Source organism: Pinus tabuliformis, chromosome 7 (genome assembly GCF_031772625.1).
Source record: "Pinus tabuliformis cultivar Carrire ecotype Pingquan chromosome 7, CPIR1, whole genome shotgun sequence".
In the NCBI taxonomy this organism is placed as follows: domain Eukaryota; kingdom Viridiplantae; phylum Streptophyta; class Pinopsida; order Pinales; family Pinaceae; genus Pinus; species Pinus tabuliformis.
Window position 1 is genome coordinate 1,470,221,545 of NC_142293.1, and position 18,790 is coordinate 1,470,240,334.

The 18,790-nt window shown below is 39.9% G+C and overlaps 1 protein-coding gene across 1 annotated transcript in view; it reads left to right on the forward strand.

Moving 5' to 3' along the window:
* The first annotated feature begins 276 nt into the window (after positions 1-276).
* The window catches only part of LOC149253347 (putative cellulose synthase A catalytic subunit 8 [UDP-forming]), a 66,944-nt gene continuing 48,430 nt past the window's right edge, over positions 277-18,790 (forward strand). Inside the window, exon 1 of the mRNA XM_089454454.1 lies at positions 277-362. Coding sequence (XP_089310580.1) covers positions 277-362 — 86 coding nt within the window. The remainder of the gene's footprint in view (positions 363-18,790) is intronic.

Here is an 18,790-nt window from a genome sequence, read left to right on the forward strand (position 1 = left end):
GTGCTCGCCGGACCTGCCACACCTGCAACAATTGGAAAAAATTAACAAATGAGCAAATGCAGAAGAAAAAAACCCAAAAAACCAGTCAAATACCACCGAAATTTGCAGTTACCTGTAAATTGGTACTGGCTCCTCCCCAAACAGCAAATAGCACGAATTAAACCACCGACGGTCCTGGCTGAACAGCAATTGGCGGACATGAGCTCAATAATGGCGGACCACCCTAAACCACCGACGGTCCTGGCTGAATAGCGATTGGCGGACATGAGCTCAACAATGGCGGACCACCCTAAACCACCGGCGGTCCTGGCTGAACAGCAATGGGCGGACAGGAGCTCAACAATGGCGGACCTCATGCACAGGTAATGGAGCCCTCCCGCGCCATCATCGGCGGAGGGCTTCGAACAACCACCAGACCCGAACAGAAAACCCACAGTCGGAGCATACATCGCGCGGTAAAGGCGGAAATGAGCCCCTCCATGCTCGTTTAATAAACCCTAAACCCTTGACACGTTCGGCAACAGGTGGCGGATTGAGTTGGCGTGGTGTCGTACGAGGCCACGTGCCTGCAACGTGCCCGTCCGCCAGGTGGAGGGGAGGGCGCACAGGTAATGGCGTCCCTCCCCTAGCATGAAACCAATATCATCCAAAATATATTTAGGCAATGCAAGCACAAAAAAAATTCTATGAACATAATTATTAAACGTATCACTTATAGGCCCTAGTTGACGCGTGGTGTCCCTAAGGATTCACGTTACCATCAATGCGATTAACACTTTAATGCCACCATAGTCTGAGATGCTCAAAATCCAGATTACAATGAAGCAATGGAAGCCCTGTTCACTTTTTATTCAGAACCTCCATCAACCTGACGAGAAACATCCGTCAGCCGGTGATGCATTTGACCAGGTGACATCCTAAGTATCTATATTTTTTATTAATGTTTTCTCTGCCGTTATTTGATAATTTTTCACATATTTTAGGAGGTAAAAGCTACTCTTATTGTGTTTTGTGAGACGAATGTCCCAGAGCTAGAGCTCTAGCATGGCACAAAGGGAGAAGTTGTTGAACAAAAGCAGAGAGGGAAAATTCCTAAAGCAGAGGTATTTATTTCTGGGCCGTTCGATAGCTGAAGTAAACTGGCCAACACAATGTCCATTCCTCTTCTCATTAGATGGATGAGGTGAAGGAAATTTGATTTCCTTATATCAGCAGCATTTGCCATATCTAATCCTCTGGTTTTAGTTCAAGCAACCTTAAATATTTCTGGACTTTTTGCCTTAATGTTGTTGGTTTGTTTATCAATGCCATATCTAATTCTCTGATTTTCGTTTTAGCAACTTTAAATATTTTTAGACTTTTCGCATTAATGTTGTTGGTTTGTTTATCGATTTGCTGTTTCTAGCTTTTCTTCGACTACATAAAGAACTTGCATAGTGACGGAATAATATTCTACAAGATATACAGGTACACTGCAGCTCCTTCTCAACACCTCATGTTTGTGCTTCTTTGTGGTGTTATTACGATTTGATTTCTTTAAATTGACAGTAATTGCAACTTGTAAGTAATTCATTCATTTATTTATGGATTTTGATGTTGTTTATTTATTTTTGCTACCATCATTTTCTAGCTTCTCTGCTAGCATATAGAGAGGATATAGGACTGAGACGATAGCATATAAAGGGTAGAGGACTGATTGCAAAGAGCAGAGCAAGCACTAACACAAAGGAAGGAATCATCACTACTGCTATGAAGCAATGTTTATAAGGTAATGTGCAGATGCTCTTCAACATCTTCTGGCTCATAGTTGATAGCGTTTATTTGGGGTTAAAAATATAAAAGTTGTTTTAAATTTCTTCCTAAGTGATTAAAAGTGGTTAGCATCGATAGGATGCCTCGACAGGAGAACCACTCATCCTGTCCATAAGTCGCCACGGGGTATCACAGGGGAAGGCTGAACCATTCACCCTGTACAGAGCGCACCACTAGGGGAGGATGAGCGCACCACTAGGGGAGGATAAGTCGCCCTATGGTCGCTTGTTGCTCCAAAAAGTACCCCAAGCCCCCCGAAGCTCCTAGAGCTTGATGCAGCATCATACAGGACCCTCATAAGAGGGTCTCTCTCCTCGGAAAGTCAAGAATTTGACCAGGGGCTTCGTCAGAATGTCAGCAACCTGCTCATCTATACCGATATGATGGAGCCTTATTGCTCCTCATTGTACCATATCTTGGATAAAGTGGTACCTAATATCGATATGTTTGGAGCGATCATGAAATACGAGATTCTCTGATAAATGAATCCCACTGTGGTTGTCACACAGGATCACGGTAGTATCCAATGTATATCCAAACAGCTCTTTGAAGAGCTTCCACAACTAGACAGCCTCACAAGAGGCCATACTTGCAACAATGTACTCTATCTCAGTGGTGCTCAAAGCCATCGACTTCTACTTGCAGATCCATCAAGGATATCGAGGCAGATCCATCCAGGATATCGAGGCAGATCCCAAAGAGAAACAACACCCGGAAGTGCTCTTTCGGTCCACCACACTGCATACCCAATCAACATTGGTATATCCATGTAGTCTCACATCTTCAGCAGTGTATCTCAACCCATGAGTGATTGTGCCACGAAGATATCTCAACAGATTCTTGGCACCAATCCAATGTGAGTGGTGAGGCTCAACCATATGTTTGCTCAACGTGTTGACTGCAAAACATATATCTGGACGGGAGTTCGCTAAGAACATCTATGCTCCTATGAGTTGACGATACTCGGTAGCATTTCCCAAAACAGGTCCGGCAGCACTACCGCTTAACTTCTTAAAGTCAAGCTCCATCGAGGTAGTCACGGGCTTTCAGTCCACCATACCGAATCTCTCCAATATCTTCACCACATATTTTCCTTGAGATAGGAAAATCTCCCCTGGCTTCTGCCAGACTTCCAGCCCTAGGAAATAGTGCATCAGTGCTAGGTCCTTCAGCTCAAATTTGGAAGCCAACTCCCTCTTACATTTGTGAATGAGAGGCTTTACACCTGTCAGAAAGAGGTCGTCAACATACAACACCAGTGTGAGAGGCTTATCATCGTCAACCTTAAAGTAAAGGTTTGGATCAACTTCACTCCTAGTGAATCCCAACTTCATCAAGTAGCTATCGATCCTCTCATACCAAGCTCGGGGTGCTTGCTTCAGCCCATAGAGGACTTTCTTCAACCTGCACACGTGAGATTCCCGATCATGAATCTCAAATCCCTTGGGTTGTTCCACATAGACTTCCTCTTTGATCGAACCATGCAAGAACGCGGTCTTGACATCCATCTGATGTAGGTTCCATCCTTGCGAAGCAGCAAGGGCTATGATTGAGTGGATGGTGGTGTATTGGGCAACAGGTGCAAATATATCGTCATAATCTATACCTTCCTTTTGAGAGAAGCCAAGAGCGACAAAATAAGCCTTATACTTTTCAACACTTCCATCAGCTCCATGCTTTATCTTGTAAAGCCATTTCAAAGTGACAATTGTTTTGTCCTGGGGTCTGGGGACCACATCCCAGACATCGTTCTTCATGATGGACTTGTATTCCTTAGTCATAGCATCCTTCCATACTTGATGCTTTACGACTTCTGCGAATGATGAGGGCTCATTTGAATGATTATGCTCATAATGGTCAAGTATCCTTGATACCTGGTCAGCTTCTTACTTTCACGGAAAGTCCCTCTGGGTGCAATGTGTCCTTTGGCATCATCAAGTGTCCCCCTAAGCCATGAGGGCCCCTTCCTAGAAGAGAAAGGCTCTTGCGGAGGGGGATCAATAGGGTCCATAGGTTCTTCCACTTCGAGCATCATCTCATCTTTCTTTTCCTCCGGTTTCCTGGTGTCAGCTTCTCCAGGTTTTCTTAGTATTGGAAGATTGTCAACTTTGCTAAGAACCATATCTTCGTCAAAGGTGACATCATGGCTAATCTCGACTTCCCTTTGACGAGCCACATAGATTCTATAGCCCTTAGTATTTTCGTTATAGCCCACGAAGATTCCCTTCTTTCCAAATGCACCCAATTTATTCTTTTTCTCTTTCGGCACATGAAAATATACAGGACTTTCAAAAATTCTAAAATGAGATATATTAGGTTTCTTACCAGTGAACATCTCTTCGGGAGTCTTGGAATCCAATGCTTGATGAGGGCATCAATTTTGAACATGTACAGTGGTACTCGCAACTTCGGCCCATAGAAACTTTGGAAGCCTTTGATCATAGAGCATGGAACAAACAGCTTCCAAAATCGTACGGTTCTTCCTTTCCGCCACACCATTATGCTTAGGAGTGTATGGTGTTGTGGTCTCCCTCTTAATGCCAACTTCTTTGCAAAAGTCATGGAACTCATTGGATTCATACTCGGTCCCATTATCAGTCCTTAAGATCTTGATCTTCTTCTCAATTTGATTCTCGATCAAGTCTTTGAAGTGACGGAACCAGGAGAACACTTCATCCTTCTTTTTCAAGAAGTATATCCAAGTCTCGCGAGAATAATCATCTGTAAAAGTGATGTAATATAAATAACCTCCCAAAGAGTTCACAGGCATCATACTAGATATGTTGGAGTGAACCCACTACAATATATCGGAGGTATTGCTATGGCTTGAGGGGAATGGTCCCCTTTTGAGTTTTCCTTCGGCACACCCCAGACATACACCTTCTTGCTCCACTTTAAACTCGGGCATACCGGTCAACATTTGTCTCACATCGGGTAGAGCCTTATAGTGAAGGTGGGAAAACCTCTGGTGCCATAGTTCAGACTGAAGAGTTGTGTTGCAAGACATGACTCCCAACGGACTTCCTCCGACTTGATATAGAGAGTCAACCTAAAACCCAAGAGTGAAAGCATCTTTAAAAATCTTTTTCCATACACGTACCTTGCCATCGATGAAGGACACCTTGAAGCCTTTGTCTTCCATTGCCGAAATGGATACCAGGTTCTTCTTGAGATCAGGTACATATAGGACTTTTTGCAAATGAATTGTGTTACCTTGATTTAATTGAAGAGTAACATTCCCCACACCCTTCACGGGATAGGTGGTGTTGTCTCCAAGAATAATTTCCAGGTTGGTCTCCTTCTCTATTAGATTAGAGAGAGCTTCCTTGTAATCAGTGAAGTGCCTTGAGGCACCATTATCAATAAGCCAATTTCCCAACGAGTCCGAAGGAGAAGTAGTGGAAAGGGCCAATATCAGATAATATTCATCTTAGTTATTGTTGACAACATTAGATTCATATTTGGAGTTTCTTGCCTTCTTGGAATTCCTTTTATTGTGGTTGGAATTGCCTCGGGAGTGATTTTGATCATCATTGTGAGATGCGTCCTTTATATTAGGACACTCCCTCGCATAGTGGCCAATCTTGTTGCAAATGAAACATCTTCCTTTCCTTCCACCTTTCGATCCGGCCTTTCGTTTAGATTTTGACCCAAAATTATTTCTCCTTTTAGCATGAGAGGAGAAAGCAGTGGGGTTGCCTATAAATGCAGGCATTTCCTGCTCTTCCATCCTTGTATCTTCTTGAATGCATCTCGCCATCAATTCCTCAAATCTTGGAATTACATTATTGTTGAGAAGAGTGGTTCTAAATACATACCATTCGAATGGGAACCCTCCAAGAGTTGTGATGGTTAGTTCCCTATCAGGAATGACTTCCCTAATCGATGGGAGATCATTCTTGATCTCGGTGATCCTTAAGAAGTAGGCTTGCATATTCTCATCTTTGCCCTTCTTTATTTCCTTCAGCTTATTCTTAAGGAACAAAACTTGATTTGCATCACTAACTTTAAACAAGCTTACCTGTCTATCGTAGATTTCCTTGGAGGTGTTCAACTCGAAAATGTAGGCTACCAGGCGCTTGTCGATAGAGTCTCGGATGATCTTCTTTGCTTTGACTTCACCCTTGGTCCACTTGTTCCTTGCAGCAACTGGTGCATTTGATGGAGGCTTAACAATTCTGCCTCTCACATAGTCCAACACTTCCTGCTCTTCTAATGTCAGATCGAGAGACATCTTCCATCCGTGATAGTTAGACTTCTCACGGAGCTTGTCTTTGGCGGGGAAGTGCAATGAGGAACCCATGAAGTCTTTAAGAATTGTTCCAACAGTCTTCGGTGATTGCTCTTGCTCTTGCTCTTGCTTGGACTTTATCTTCACCTCAGCTTTGATTCCATGTTAAGTTATGGTATATTCTATGCTTAGTGCAATTTACTTCAATTTCTTCTTATTAGTCCAATGTCATTCACTATTTAGCAATGACATTAACATAAAGTAAAATGTTGATAGAACATAAATAGATCAACAGAAAATAAGCGAAGACAAGAGACACCAGATGTGGCGGCTAGCCAGGGACAAACCCCAATGTGGGGAAACCCTTTGATCAATTCTTCTATAATCTTCAATAGTTCAGCAGAGAGAGAAATAGTACAAATATACAAATCTGTAATTTTATGGCAGCAGCAACAAACCCTAACCGGCAAAGTCAAAGCTGGTCAAACAAGATAGAATTGACCTCCAATCAACTTGGTCAATATCCCAGTCAATAGCAAGGAGAGGCAGCCCAAAAACAGCCCGAAAAACCTAGTCAAATGAAGTCAACAGAAGTGAACATGCTGTGAGCAATTAGGGCAGTCAATGCTGGTCAAACCTGAGGTGAGATTGCCTTGTTTTGCGTGCCAAAATTTGCGGCCTACCTAGGAGAGACAACCACACCAAAACTGCAGCCCTAGAAAGTCCACGTTGGTCAACGTTGGTCAAAGAGACCTTTTGCAGCCCTAGTCAAACTCGGTCAATGCAGTGAAACAGTTCTGCGTCCTCCTTCTTCCCACGTGAGAGCTGCTCCCTGTGTGTACCCAATCAACCAAGGAGAGAGAAGAATGTGAGAGATGAGATGAGTGAATAATGCCTCAAGGTAACTTGTATTTATGAGTCGTTGAGGATGTGTGCCACACATTTAGTTGCTGGTTGACCTTGACAAATTGTCAAGTAAATACAAATAAATTCATATCCCCATAAATACATGTCGGAATCGGATGATCGTTAAATCAATCCTACACCTCTCGACCAGAGGAATCCAAGAAAAGTATCAGCTGCCATAAATAAGATGAACCACATGGATTTTGGCCCTAGTTGCCAATTTTAACAATTCTAGACCCCCATGTTGGTGCTGCCACTCATGACTAGATCCTTGATACAGGGATCTCCACTCGGTCACAATTTTATTGGTACATGCAAGTGGTCAACATTTACTAGCATACCAAAATTCTCATGGGGCGATTAATCATTGACCGAGCAGACAATCAACAAGAAAATGCAATTAGATTTGCAAAGCTTGAGGACAAAATCTATCACATTGATCGAAAATTGACTATTCTGGCTAGGAGGTCAACAAATGTCTCATTTTCCTCAAATGAGGATGGTGATTGGCAACTACAGATGCCTGGAGTTTTTTCCGACTAGCTATTATGATTTACTGTTTTTTTGTTTACATCTCTAGCAATCATTTTTGTTTAGCCATGTTTCAGCATGTAAAGTTTTGGTACAACCAACCTGCTTATATTAGTTTTTGTTTAAAATATGCTCTAGTTAGACGAGGTTTTAGTAACCTAAAAGCTTTGAACCTATGATATTGTAATAGTTTCCCTTCAAGTAGTGTAGTAGAAAATAATAACGGTTTATGTAATCTTATTTTGATGTAATGCAAAGTGCCTAACCTTACAAAAAAATAATAAAATTTTAGAGAAACCAACCCTTGTGGACCTATTCTATAATCACAAACAAAAAAGGGAGACACTAAATGTTGCAAAACTGTAAATATTCAAACCAAAACTATGTAGTAAGATTTGCAAAATTATAGTGAAAATAGATGTGAAATTGTATGAATCTAGGGCTGAAACATATGTAAATCTGAAAATTTGTAGCCACTTATCAAATCTGAATTACACGAACAAGACAAGCATGCATGATGATCTAATTACCCTAATTAAATGCTTGTGGGACGGCCAAATAGATTTCCACAAAACATAACTTTTAGCTCAAAATAAAGGGAATCTATCAAATGATCTAGGGTTTCTAGGGATGATTTTTTATTTGCAAGTAACAATTTCCAGATCTACTTAAAACAAAGGAAAAGATGAAAAATATGATTTTTTGTTTGACTAGAAGAAGTGACTAGTGGCTACCTATTGGTTTGCATAGGGGGCTCAACTAAGGCTCTTCTTGAGAAGCTCAAGGTGGAATAAAAAGATACACAGGGCATAAACTCTCAAGCCCTATGAAATTGCTTTTGCAACTTAAGTGATTTCAAGAATGTCAAAGGAAAATCCTAGAACAAATTTTTTCACAAGACTTGAGAGGGAATCTACTAAGCAACAACTAAGATGACATACAACCAAATTTTGAGAAATATAACCACACTTAACTATTCCAAAAGTAAACACCACAAAATTTTTAGAGAAGGATCTTACCCAAAAATTGACACACAAGACCATACATTGAACATTCATCCATCAAATAAGTATCCACATGAATAAGTCCTCCAATAATGTGCTCTAGCTATCCATCCATAGCATCAAATTTGCGCCTAGACAAAATGTTTTGGGAGTTTCTTGTCCATAAGCTTGTAGAAAAATTTAAAATGATAGAAGTTTATGTTATATAGAGAAGAAAACCAACAACCTCCTCAATAGAATAGAAATAAAATCCTATATCTAGTCTAGAAATTCATAAAGAACCATTATCTCTTAAACTAACTAGTGAGATATGGTTAACAATACAATAAAATATGAAGTTCTTATGCCACCTATACAAAGGTGTCCAATTAAAGGGAGAAAGTGGTCAAAAGAGCCCCAGGTTTCCTGTTCAAACAAAGGTAGCAACCTCAACAACCAAGTCGACCCCCAAAAGAGATGAAACGACCCACATGAGTGGTATGTGGGAGCACTCCAAGGTGAGTAGCTCTCCAAGTTGCTCCAATAAACATGAGGGTGATTTCTCCAAGGCATTACAACCTCAAAGATCCATGTAAGCAACATCCTCAACATGCTAATGATAATGTCACAATTCCTAGTGCATATCACAATGCCCAATGTATGTGTCTCCTCAATAGTGATGATAATTTCCTCCAGATATGGGTCAAGGGGTGTTAAATCATTATGTGACATCTTTTAATAGTTCAAGGACTCTTAATTTTTATCCCTTCCTAACTTGACCATGGTGTAGACATCATTAACTTTAATTACATGTGGAAACCCCTATTATAAGATGTATTTACTAGGACTCCAAGTTAGGTGCAGGCGATGTGATGAATGTGGTACAAGGGAAAATGTGTTTTCATGAGTTAACCCTCATAGTTATGTAGGATAATCGAAGAGGTTTTCCCCTTAGCTCTCAAGAGCTAGGAGTTATCATTTATTGTTCCACGTGCCTCTTTAGAAGGAACACTTAGCATAGAGTTACCATTCCTTGAGTCTCTTTTTCTTGCTACCCCTTTTCTTTCCTATTTATTTTTAATTTGCTTGGTCCCCCACTTTTTTAATTTGAGAATGAGACTTGGGGAAATTGAGCTCTTAGTTTTCTTTTTAATAGGCATTTTCATACGCGAAATTTTTGTTTTGGACCTTGGTGTAGTGGCATCTGATAAGTCAATCAAGAAAGGGGAAAATGAAAATGCATGAAAATGGTGATGGAATGACAAGTCTTGGAAAACGACTATGGAAAATGACTACAAAAAATGACTTGAAACACTACCTAGGTTGCTAGTAGTACAAATTGAATTATAAGGTAACACACTTATCTAGAGGTAACTTATGAAAACCCTAGAGTAAAACCTAGTAAGAGACAACAATTTAGAGTGTTAGGTGCAATTATAAAATACACCATTGACCACTGTGTCCTATCACCCACATATAAAGAACAACATCATCATGTGTGAAAGAAAGAGGAAAAGGTGCAACATCATGAGGTTCATTTGAGCAAATGATGGGAATAATCTTTGGAAAATATCCATGCATAACCATAGATCTTATTTGTGGAACTATTGATTGTGATAAAAATCACAAGTGAATCAATATTCTAGTTACCCCTACATGCTAGTGGATAACAAGGCCATAATTGGTAAATCCCTCAAAAAAGTAAAAGGTTGTTATACCATAATTTGAATAGATTCCCTATTTCAAACAATGTAAGGTATAATTAGGAGCTTTCATTGGGGAGAATCTTTATTGATTGTACAGGGCCATTTTGCACTGACAACACACATGAGCTACTTGAAGGTGCGTACTATGTTTCTACCAGTGTTTTGTTATCTCGATCCATTTAACAATGTATACTCTTTTGTCCTTTCCCCCTAATTCCTACCTCTTCCCCTTAAATGTCCCCCCCTTGAACCACCATCTTGTTCAATGATGGGGATTTAGATTCTTATTCTTCCCACCTTCACATGTTCCTCCCTCCCCTTTCCCATTTCTTGTCTCTTGAGTTAGTTTCATCTAAATATGATATTCTCTCTTTGACCATTTGGGAAGTATTCCTTATCTCTTATACCCATGTCACTAAATTTGCCTCCTTGTCTCCCAATTCTAAGTCATACCCTTTGATTTGTTGGTATGATGTTGTGATGTTCCTTTTTCTAGTGTTCCTTATGGATGGATTTTCAGGGTTGGAGGCATGCAAGTCACCAATGCACGTTTACGTCATCAGGGGGCCCAAGGGCTTTTGGAGACATTTCATGGGTTTTTAGGAGTTTCTATGGGATTCGATGGCATTTGCTTTTCATATTTCATGATCTGCACAACTTGCCTTTCATTCTGTTGCATTCTGACAACTTTTAAGAAACAGGGTTATTATTGGGCTTAACTCAATTAATTACGCTAAAGGTGGCATTCCGAGGGGAATACTTGACATAACACCTTAGTGCAATAGTTGGTTGGAACCAGAACGAGGAGATCTACATGATGGGATGGTTAGAAGTGATTTTTAGTGACCTGAAGAGGCATGGTGGCCAATTTACCATTTTCCCACATTAAAAAGAATATTTTAATTGAAATAAAAAGAGGGAAATGTGCTCAATGATTAAAATAATAATAAAATAGAAGGTTCTAGAGGGGTCCATCAGATTTATTAAAGAGAAGGAGGAGGCCATTAGAGGACATCTTGGATTTGATCTTCTTATTGTATGAGAGGTTTGAGAACTTGGTTCATTACTAATGTGTAGCCCCATGACGGAAACCCTTGGATGATTCAGTGAAATTGGACGAGTACCCATCTCCCCTTGGTGAATTCATCTAGAATTCACAGGAGAGCTTAGCAGTGCATTTCATGTCAGTTTGGAGGGCCAGTGCAGTGCAATAGACTATCTTGGCAGCCAACTTTTCATCTCATCTATTTTGGTTGTATATGCATGTAACCCCAGTTTATCTATTATAATAAAAGATGAGACTGCTCCTCTTCACCTTGTTGTTATTTTGCCATATTTTTTGTGATTATATTTTACAGGGCAATTTTATGTTGAATGAATGGTCATTTTATGGAGAAATTTGGTTGAGTTGGATTTCTGCAAAATTGGTCAAAAATTTCCCGTTTGGGATATTATAGTGGTATCTGAGCTATGCATCCTGCTAGCCTGAGGGTTTATTGCAGAACAACCTCGGAGAAAATCAAGGGTCTCAGGTTTCAAAAAATTTCCCGTGCAGAAAATAGATCAAAATCGCTGAAGATTTTATGCATCTGACAATTTGTTTCAAATTGTTGAATCAATAATAGTTGGCCGAGGGTTTAATTTTTCCCATTGCATTATTGGAAGGCCGAAATATTTCCTTTTAAAAAAGGGTCATCGCATTGTTGGGAGGCACAAATATTTCATTTTAAAGTGGGTTGTGAAGTTTTTTTAAAATTATTAAAGGATTGCCAAATCCTATTAACATGGCCAAATTATTATTGCCAGCTGTATTGAATCTCTAAGGGGCCATTGATCCCTAGCGAATTGTTTTCCTTCTAAAGGAGGACCAAGTCGCTGAACATAAATCGCAATTTGTGGGAGCCAAATTTCATGTGGGAGATGAATTTCATGTTAAAGGGGTCGAGTATTAATTCTTTTTGAAGCGCTACAAATTAAATTTTCAATGCGTTGTCTATCCAGTAGTCGGTGGCCAAATTGTGAATGTGTATTCATTTAAGTGTTGTTAAACAGTCGGGGCCTCCATTCCAATTCCAGGTAAAGGTTTCCATTGTGGGCATTAGAGGACGAGCCACCATTGTAACTACGTTGTTGTGCACAAGTCAAAGGGTCAATAGAATAAAGAACTAGGTCGCATTTTTTATGATATTCAAAGGTTGCATGATCAAAAGGTTGACTTGTTTTTAAATCTTTAAAGGGGCCACATAAAATTAAAATTGTAAAGCCACGCGTTCATCAAATCTAGTCGATTCTTCCCTTTTCAGGAAGCACGCACCAAATCTTGGAGTTCCCTATGGCTTTGTATTCTTAGAAATTTAATATCAGCTCATATCAAAGGGCACAATTCTTAAGATTTTCAAGGAACCAACACATATTTTGGTGAAATTATATTTTTTGAAGGTCGTTGTCATATTAAATTTGGAGGGAGATGTAAGGTTTGAGAAGCAACCATTTAAATTGTGAAGGGTCAAATTTACTAAAATGTGTGGTCATTGCTATATCGACGACGGATTCACTAGCAGTGGAATACAATTCTCCTCTGGGTGTGATTTTCCCTAATTGTTAGTAGATCAAATTACCTTTGTTGTAGCAGCCCTGTCAACCAAGGTGGATTAGGGGCCTGAAAGGTTTACGAGTTGCTTGAAATTTTTTGAGTGGGGTAGAACAAATAATCTCAGAACAGAGGACAAGTTTCACTGCTTTTTGAGGGTCAGTTTTCTCCCTACAGTTGGAAGGAGTAGTGAATTTATAGGGACTTCTTTCAGTGCCAAAGAGAAATCTGTCTCCTCTGATTGAAGTGCCACACATCAGATCTGGGCATGTTATCCATGTGTTGAATGTGTCTGCTCCTGGGAATAGCGAATTTTGGAGTGGATGAGCACAATATTCCTGAGCCAGATGCTCATTTGCTGAAACATCCAAGTGCTAAACAAAGTTAATGATCTATGCATTACTGTAACAAGTACCCAGAACCGAGAAAAAAAGGGGCATTCATCATCATTGTTAGAGTTGTATGGGGCTAACTAGGTTCTACTGTATGCATATTTCATATGACTCTGTTATATAGAAGCCATCTATAGAAATGTGCACGTGAATACCTAACTGAAGAATCACTGTGAAACTCAGAAAATTGTGGTTATATGAGACATTTTCCTTAGGGGGGATTTTTACATTCCATTCTAGTTTTGTCCATTGGCCCCAGAAAGGACCGAATTTTGCATCAGTGTTGTAGCAGATTGCTCTTTGGAAGTCGAGTTATATTGAGCTGAAGGATAATACAAATTGCAGTTACCTTGCTTGAATTCTGAAAGCATGTTTGGGTTGCTCAACAAACTAGTGAATTTTGACTTGAATTTGTCTACGTGCATTAAGGTGTTGAAGCAAGACCATTTGATCAGAGATTGGGCTACGTTTCCAGCCATAAGGACCCTGTGCATGGAGGAGTATACGGGAAGTCACAACTCAGGTTCCATCATTTCATATACTCTGTTGTGTTTATAATTTGGTCAATTATTGCTCATATAATTGTTGTCCAATAGATAGGTTGTTCCCTTACATTATTAAGGTTCTTTTCCACATCTGAGCATTATTTCTTGGGGTTAAAGGGATAGAAATTCTTATGATAGCATTACATTAAAATATTCCTCATTTACCAACCTTGTATTGAGTCACAATTGCTGTAGTGTTTGTATGGCTGAGTGCATGTATTGTCCACATATAGTCACAAGCATTGTACAATCAAGTCTTGATATTGATGATGTTGCTAGGATCAAATAGTTCAACAAGAGTATGTGACAATTGTTGCTAGGAGAGCTGAATCTTTTATGTTGCAAATAGAGTATTGTATGCATACATCTTCTTGATTCAAGATATGTTAAATTTGTTCATTGGAGTTTTTAAGACACCTTATGAACCAACACAACAGTACAATAATCGATGCCTTAAACCAAAAGTTTCCTTGTTTCATAGTTTGATCTCATTTTTGATGGATTTCAGTTTGTGCTGGAATTTATATATCTTGTTTTTAGTTTGGGACATCGGTTTACTCCACCGTTCTTTCATTTTTTCCATGAAATCCGGGTGCTCCATCCAAAAGGATTCAAATCTAAAGGGTTTATTCTTCGGGCCAGAGGAAATGTGAACCTTCAAGGATATTGGCCAATGGTCGGATCCTGATTGAGGGAGAATTCTTGCCTCCATTTCCCATGAGGTGAGATAGATCTCTTCTGAAAGAAGGAATTGGTCGAGCCTGGAAGCAATTTTCCTATCTCCTCGTCTATTATTCCAAGTGAAAATTCCATTGTTCGTAGGGATGTCAATTAGACTAAGGCTCTCGATGGTGGACTAAAAGGCCTTAGATTCCTTCTCAAGTTTTCTTATGCCTCCATTCTTTTTGCCGAGGTTTATCACCATGTTGAAGTCATCCGCAACAATTTTGAAAAGGTGGAATCAAGGAGTTTAGATATGCTCTGCAACATCTTGATTCGTTCCACCACTCTGTGTGGAGCGTAGATATTGGTGACACAGATGCTATCATTGGTGCCAATGATTTTCAAAACAGTGGTGATGGAGTGTTTTGTGGCAACAAAGGAGGTAAGATCATACTGAGAGATTTTCCACATGGTCATGATTCCCCCTGTTGATCCAGTGGCCGAGTTCGTGGTGTAACTGTATTGCTTGAAACAATTTTTTTGAAGGAGAGTGAGGTGAGCCATGTCAAGTTTGGTTTCTTGAATTAAAAGGATATTTGGTTTATCAACTAGGAGTCTATTTTTCAAGACTCTTTTCTTTCCGGGACCATTAAGTCCTCTAATATTCCAAGAGATGCAATTCATTGGTAAAGAGTGGGAGTTAGGGCTAGGGCCTTTACCTTTCCTTCCTTAATGAGTCTGGCACCAAGTTCCTGAAGAAGCTGACTGGTTTTTTTCCTTCCTCTTTTTTGACTTGGGCCTTTTGGGTTGTATTTTCCTGCTACCATGTTTGCCAGAATGCCATTAACTGCGTTGTTTTTAGGTGGTGTTTGACTTGAGATTTGCTTTAATTCCTCTTGAAGGAGGTAGGCTCCTTCAATTTTTTGGATTTGGTCTTTTGGAATCGTAACCAAACCATTTTTCTTCCATTCCTCTGCTACTGATAAGAGGTCAACTCCTTCCAATGCCTCTTCTATTGTGTTTTCCTCTGGGGTAGAGTCCACCAGTACTTGTTCCATTTCTATGTCTTCCTGTAAATTCTCGTCTTCCTTGTTGTTGTGATCCAAGTAATGATCCTCTTGCCTCTGGTTTGCTGTGTTTTGTTTATCCTCTTTGGCCTCCTCGTCATTTGAGCTATTTGAGAGTGGTTGTTCTTGCAAATTATTCAGAGCTTCAAATTTGTTTAGGCTAGCTTCCTGGTGTTGTTCTTTCTTTGTGTTAGTTTTCCTGTTGTTTTTATTCCTTGTGTTTACTCTAGTGAAACCCTATTCATCCTTTTTCTTGCTAACCTGCTCACTGCTTTGAGGCATTTTATTTTGCGGACAGTCCCTAAAGAGGTGTCCATGCTCATGGCATTTTCTACACCGGAATGGGATGTGTTCATAGTAAATGCTCTGAACCAGACCTCATCCCTAAATATTAGTTTTATGGATTCCGAAAGGACTCCAGAGACATCGATGTAAACAAGTATTCTAGCATGTGAAACATAATGTTTGCTTCGTGTGCCCTCAGACATTTTTATATATTCACCTAGTTGGTCTCCAATGCCTTTAAGGATAGAAGGAACCCAATAATCAGTTGGCAAGGAGTAGAGGCGAACCCAAACTGGGACCCTAGTGAAGTCCTCTTTCCCAGGAGTGAATTTTTCTTTCCATAATATCATATACAGTCCTGTTGAGTTGAAGAATTAGGGTCCTCCCTCAAATATCCTGTCTCTGTCTTCTAAGAGATCGAAGATGACTGTAAAGAACCCCTTTGAACCTAGTTGTAGTCTGATTTCTCCCTTTGGTTTCCATTTGGCTTGAATCCACCAATTTAGTGCTTTCTTTGTGGGCCAAATTCCCATGAATTTGCATATTAATACATGTTCTTGCATATAGTCTCTATAAACATCTAGTCTTGGATTTCCAACTCCGAGAGTTTTTTGGATTTTGGGCTGCAGGTTCTTCTTAGTTTTGTTCTTGCCTTTTGCAGTTGTTCCTCTGTGGTTTCTGTCTCCATCATTGCTGACATATTTGCAGAGGTGGCGCATGTGGTAGTTTGAGCCTCTACATTTTTCCCTTTATCCTTCCATTTAGCCCTTACTTCTGGGCTCGTTTGGAGGACTAAAAGGTTGTGCATGAAGCTTACTTGGTGAAAAAAGAAGATTCCTACTCATGTGGTCGACTAGTAACCATGTCGTGAAAGGAGGGGGCCTCAGGGCCATCATCTGGCTCCTCCGTGGAAGAAGGATAGGCGAGGGAAATCTCAGGCAGCCAAACACCTCGACGCTCCAAGGGCAGCCTCTGGGAGAGCACAAAGGGTGCAATACCTAGAGCTTTAGATTTTTAGAGTCGTAGTCGCTCAAGTTGATTAAATGTTTCAAGCTTAGCTCATGCATTCATTAACCATTCTTCAACAAATCAAATTATATCAAGAGCCATAAATATTGTACATCATATAACCAACAAATGAACAACATATAAACCATGATAGAATAACCATCAAATCCAAATAATAACAAGTGAGGGTACTCATAATACATTAGAGAAATAGCTCTTATTAACATATGCAAAAGTCAACCAAGTCAGGGACTTCCACGTACCACCTGACCATAGATTGGGTTGAACCAAATCTCTCTTTCAATAGATCACCCTTGTTATCACTCCTCCAGATCCCTAAGGCTGAGGAAGAGTCCAGATGAGGTAACCACAAACCAAACTTTTGACTTGGTAGCGAGCCCTACCAAGATGGAGAGGGCTCTCTCCAAAGGATCACAGCCAAGAGGGCTGGATAGATTAGGGTTTTAGGCTAGATATAGTAGCTCAGGGTTTGTTTGATTTTATTTGATTGGGGTAGTCACTGGATGAGTGAATTAGGTAAGAGAGTGAACTAGGTCAGGGCAAAAGATAATCAGAATTGCAAAAATCTGATGGGGCAAGGTAGGCAAGTTACTTTGACACTTTGTAGTATAGTGATGAAATGGTTTAGACTGCTGAGGTGCTAAAAAGAGCATGAAAACCATGAATTCTTTTTAAACTGAAGAAATGAAACAATTTATGATGATTTTCCCAAAACAAAGCATAGAAGATGAATTCTGCTTATCACACCTTGAAAATCAAACATATTTAGAGTGAAATGGATCATGAAAGGTACAAAACATTCATGCATATGTAACTGAAGAGAAAACAATATCAAAATACCATGCCACAAGAATCCCACCAAAATAGCTACAACTCATCCAATATATTCCATGCCAAAGTCTGAAACACTAATACAATATCCAACGGAGTCCAACCTGTAGAATGACTGAGAAATTACAAGATATGGGCCTCAAACCAACTCATCCTAGCCTCAGGGGTCGAATCCATGAGAGGAGGAGTAGTTACAACAAAAACTGAATTGATAGCTAGAGTGTAGGGTGGTCAAAGTTACTCATCCCTAACTTAAGCAAATTGATTCATTACAAGCAATGGAGGCCATTTACCTAATGCATTTACCCTAGATAGTAGTAAAAACATAATAATTACATCAACCACATCAATTACAACAATAAAACAATGATTTCCCATAGGTAAAAATCAATTTTGGAGAGAAACGGTGAAAAATTGGGGTAACTGTCAAACGCGTAGTGCCAGTGTCAAACACGTATCACCATCTTCAAGATGACTTTTGCCTACCTTCTTGATGTCCAAATTTAGCCCAGGATATCTCATTGGAATGATGATCCTGTCTAGTTTCCAAAACTTCCCTTGGTTTTCAAAATGGGCTTGATTTCCCCCCTCATAATTCCATTCTTCCAAGACTACTCAAACGCATAGTGCCTGGTCCAAAAAAGAGGCAAAAACATGATTTTTAGGTGGTTTTTTTGCCTTTTTCACCTACCAGTTTTGCTTTCCAGGGCTGGAAACATGGTTTTCATGGATGTCTTGGTCCTTCTGAATCCACTAGCATTTTCCATTCCTCCAAAAAATGCCTCATAGGCGCTGCGCGCTTGACCAAACTGCTGATATGAAATTCCCTTAAAAAAGACAGGAAAGACAACTTTACCAAAAATGAGCCAAAAGTCTTCAAAATTGGGCAAGAAGCTGATGTTTGATGTTGCTAGGCATGGAGTGAAACCTCTGCAAGTATATCAAGCTTGTTCTTCTCCCCTTGGTGAATTAGGGCTTCAATTCTTGCCTTGGTAGCCTTGAGATTTGCCCTAACTATTTGATTTCTTTGGAAATAATACTTTTCCATCTTTCTTTGAATGTTATTATCCCTTTTGGCCTTGTCTAGGAGGTTTTCAATATGGCTGTTCACCCTCTCAAGCCAATGCTCCTGGTTCTCATTGACCATTTTGGCAAATTGTTCACTTAGGGTGAGCTCATTAGCTAGTTCAACCTCTCTCTGTTTTTCTAGCTCCAGTGC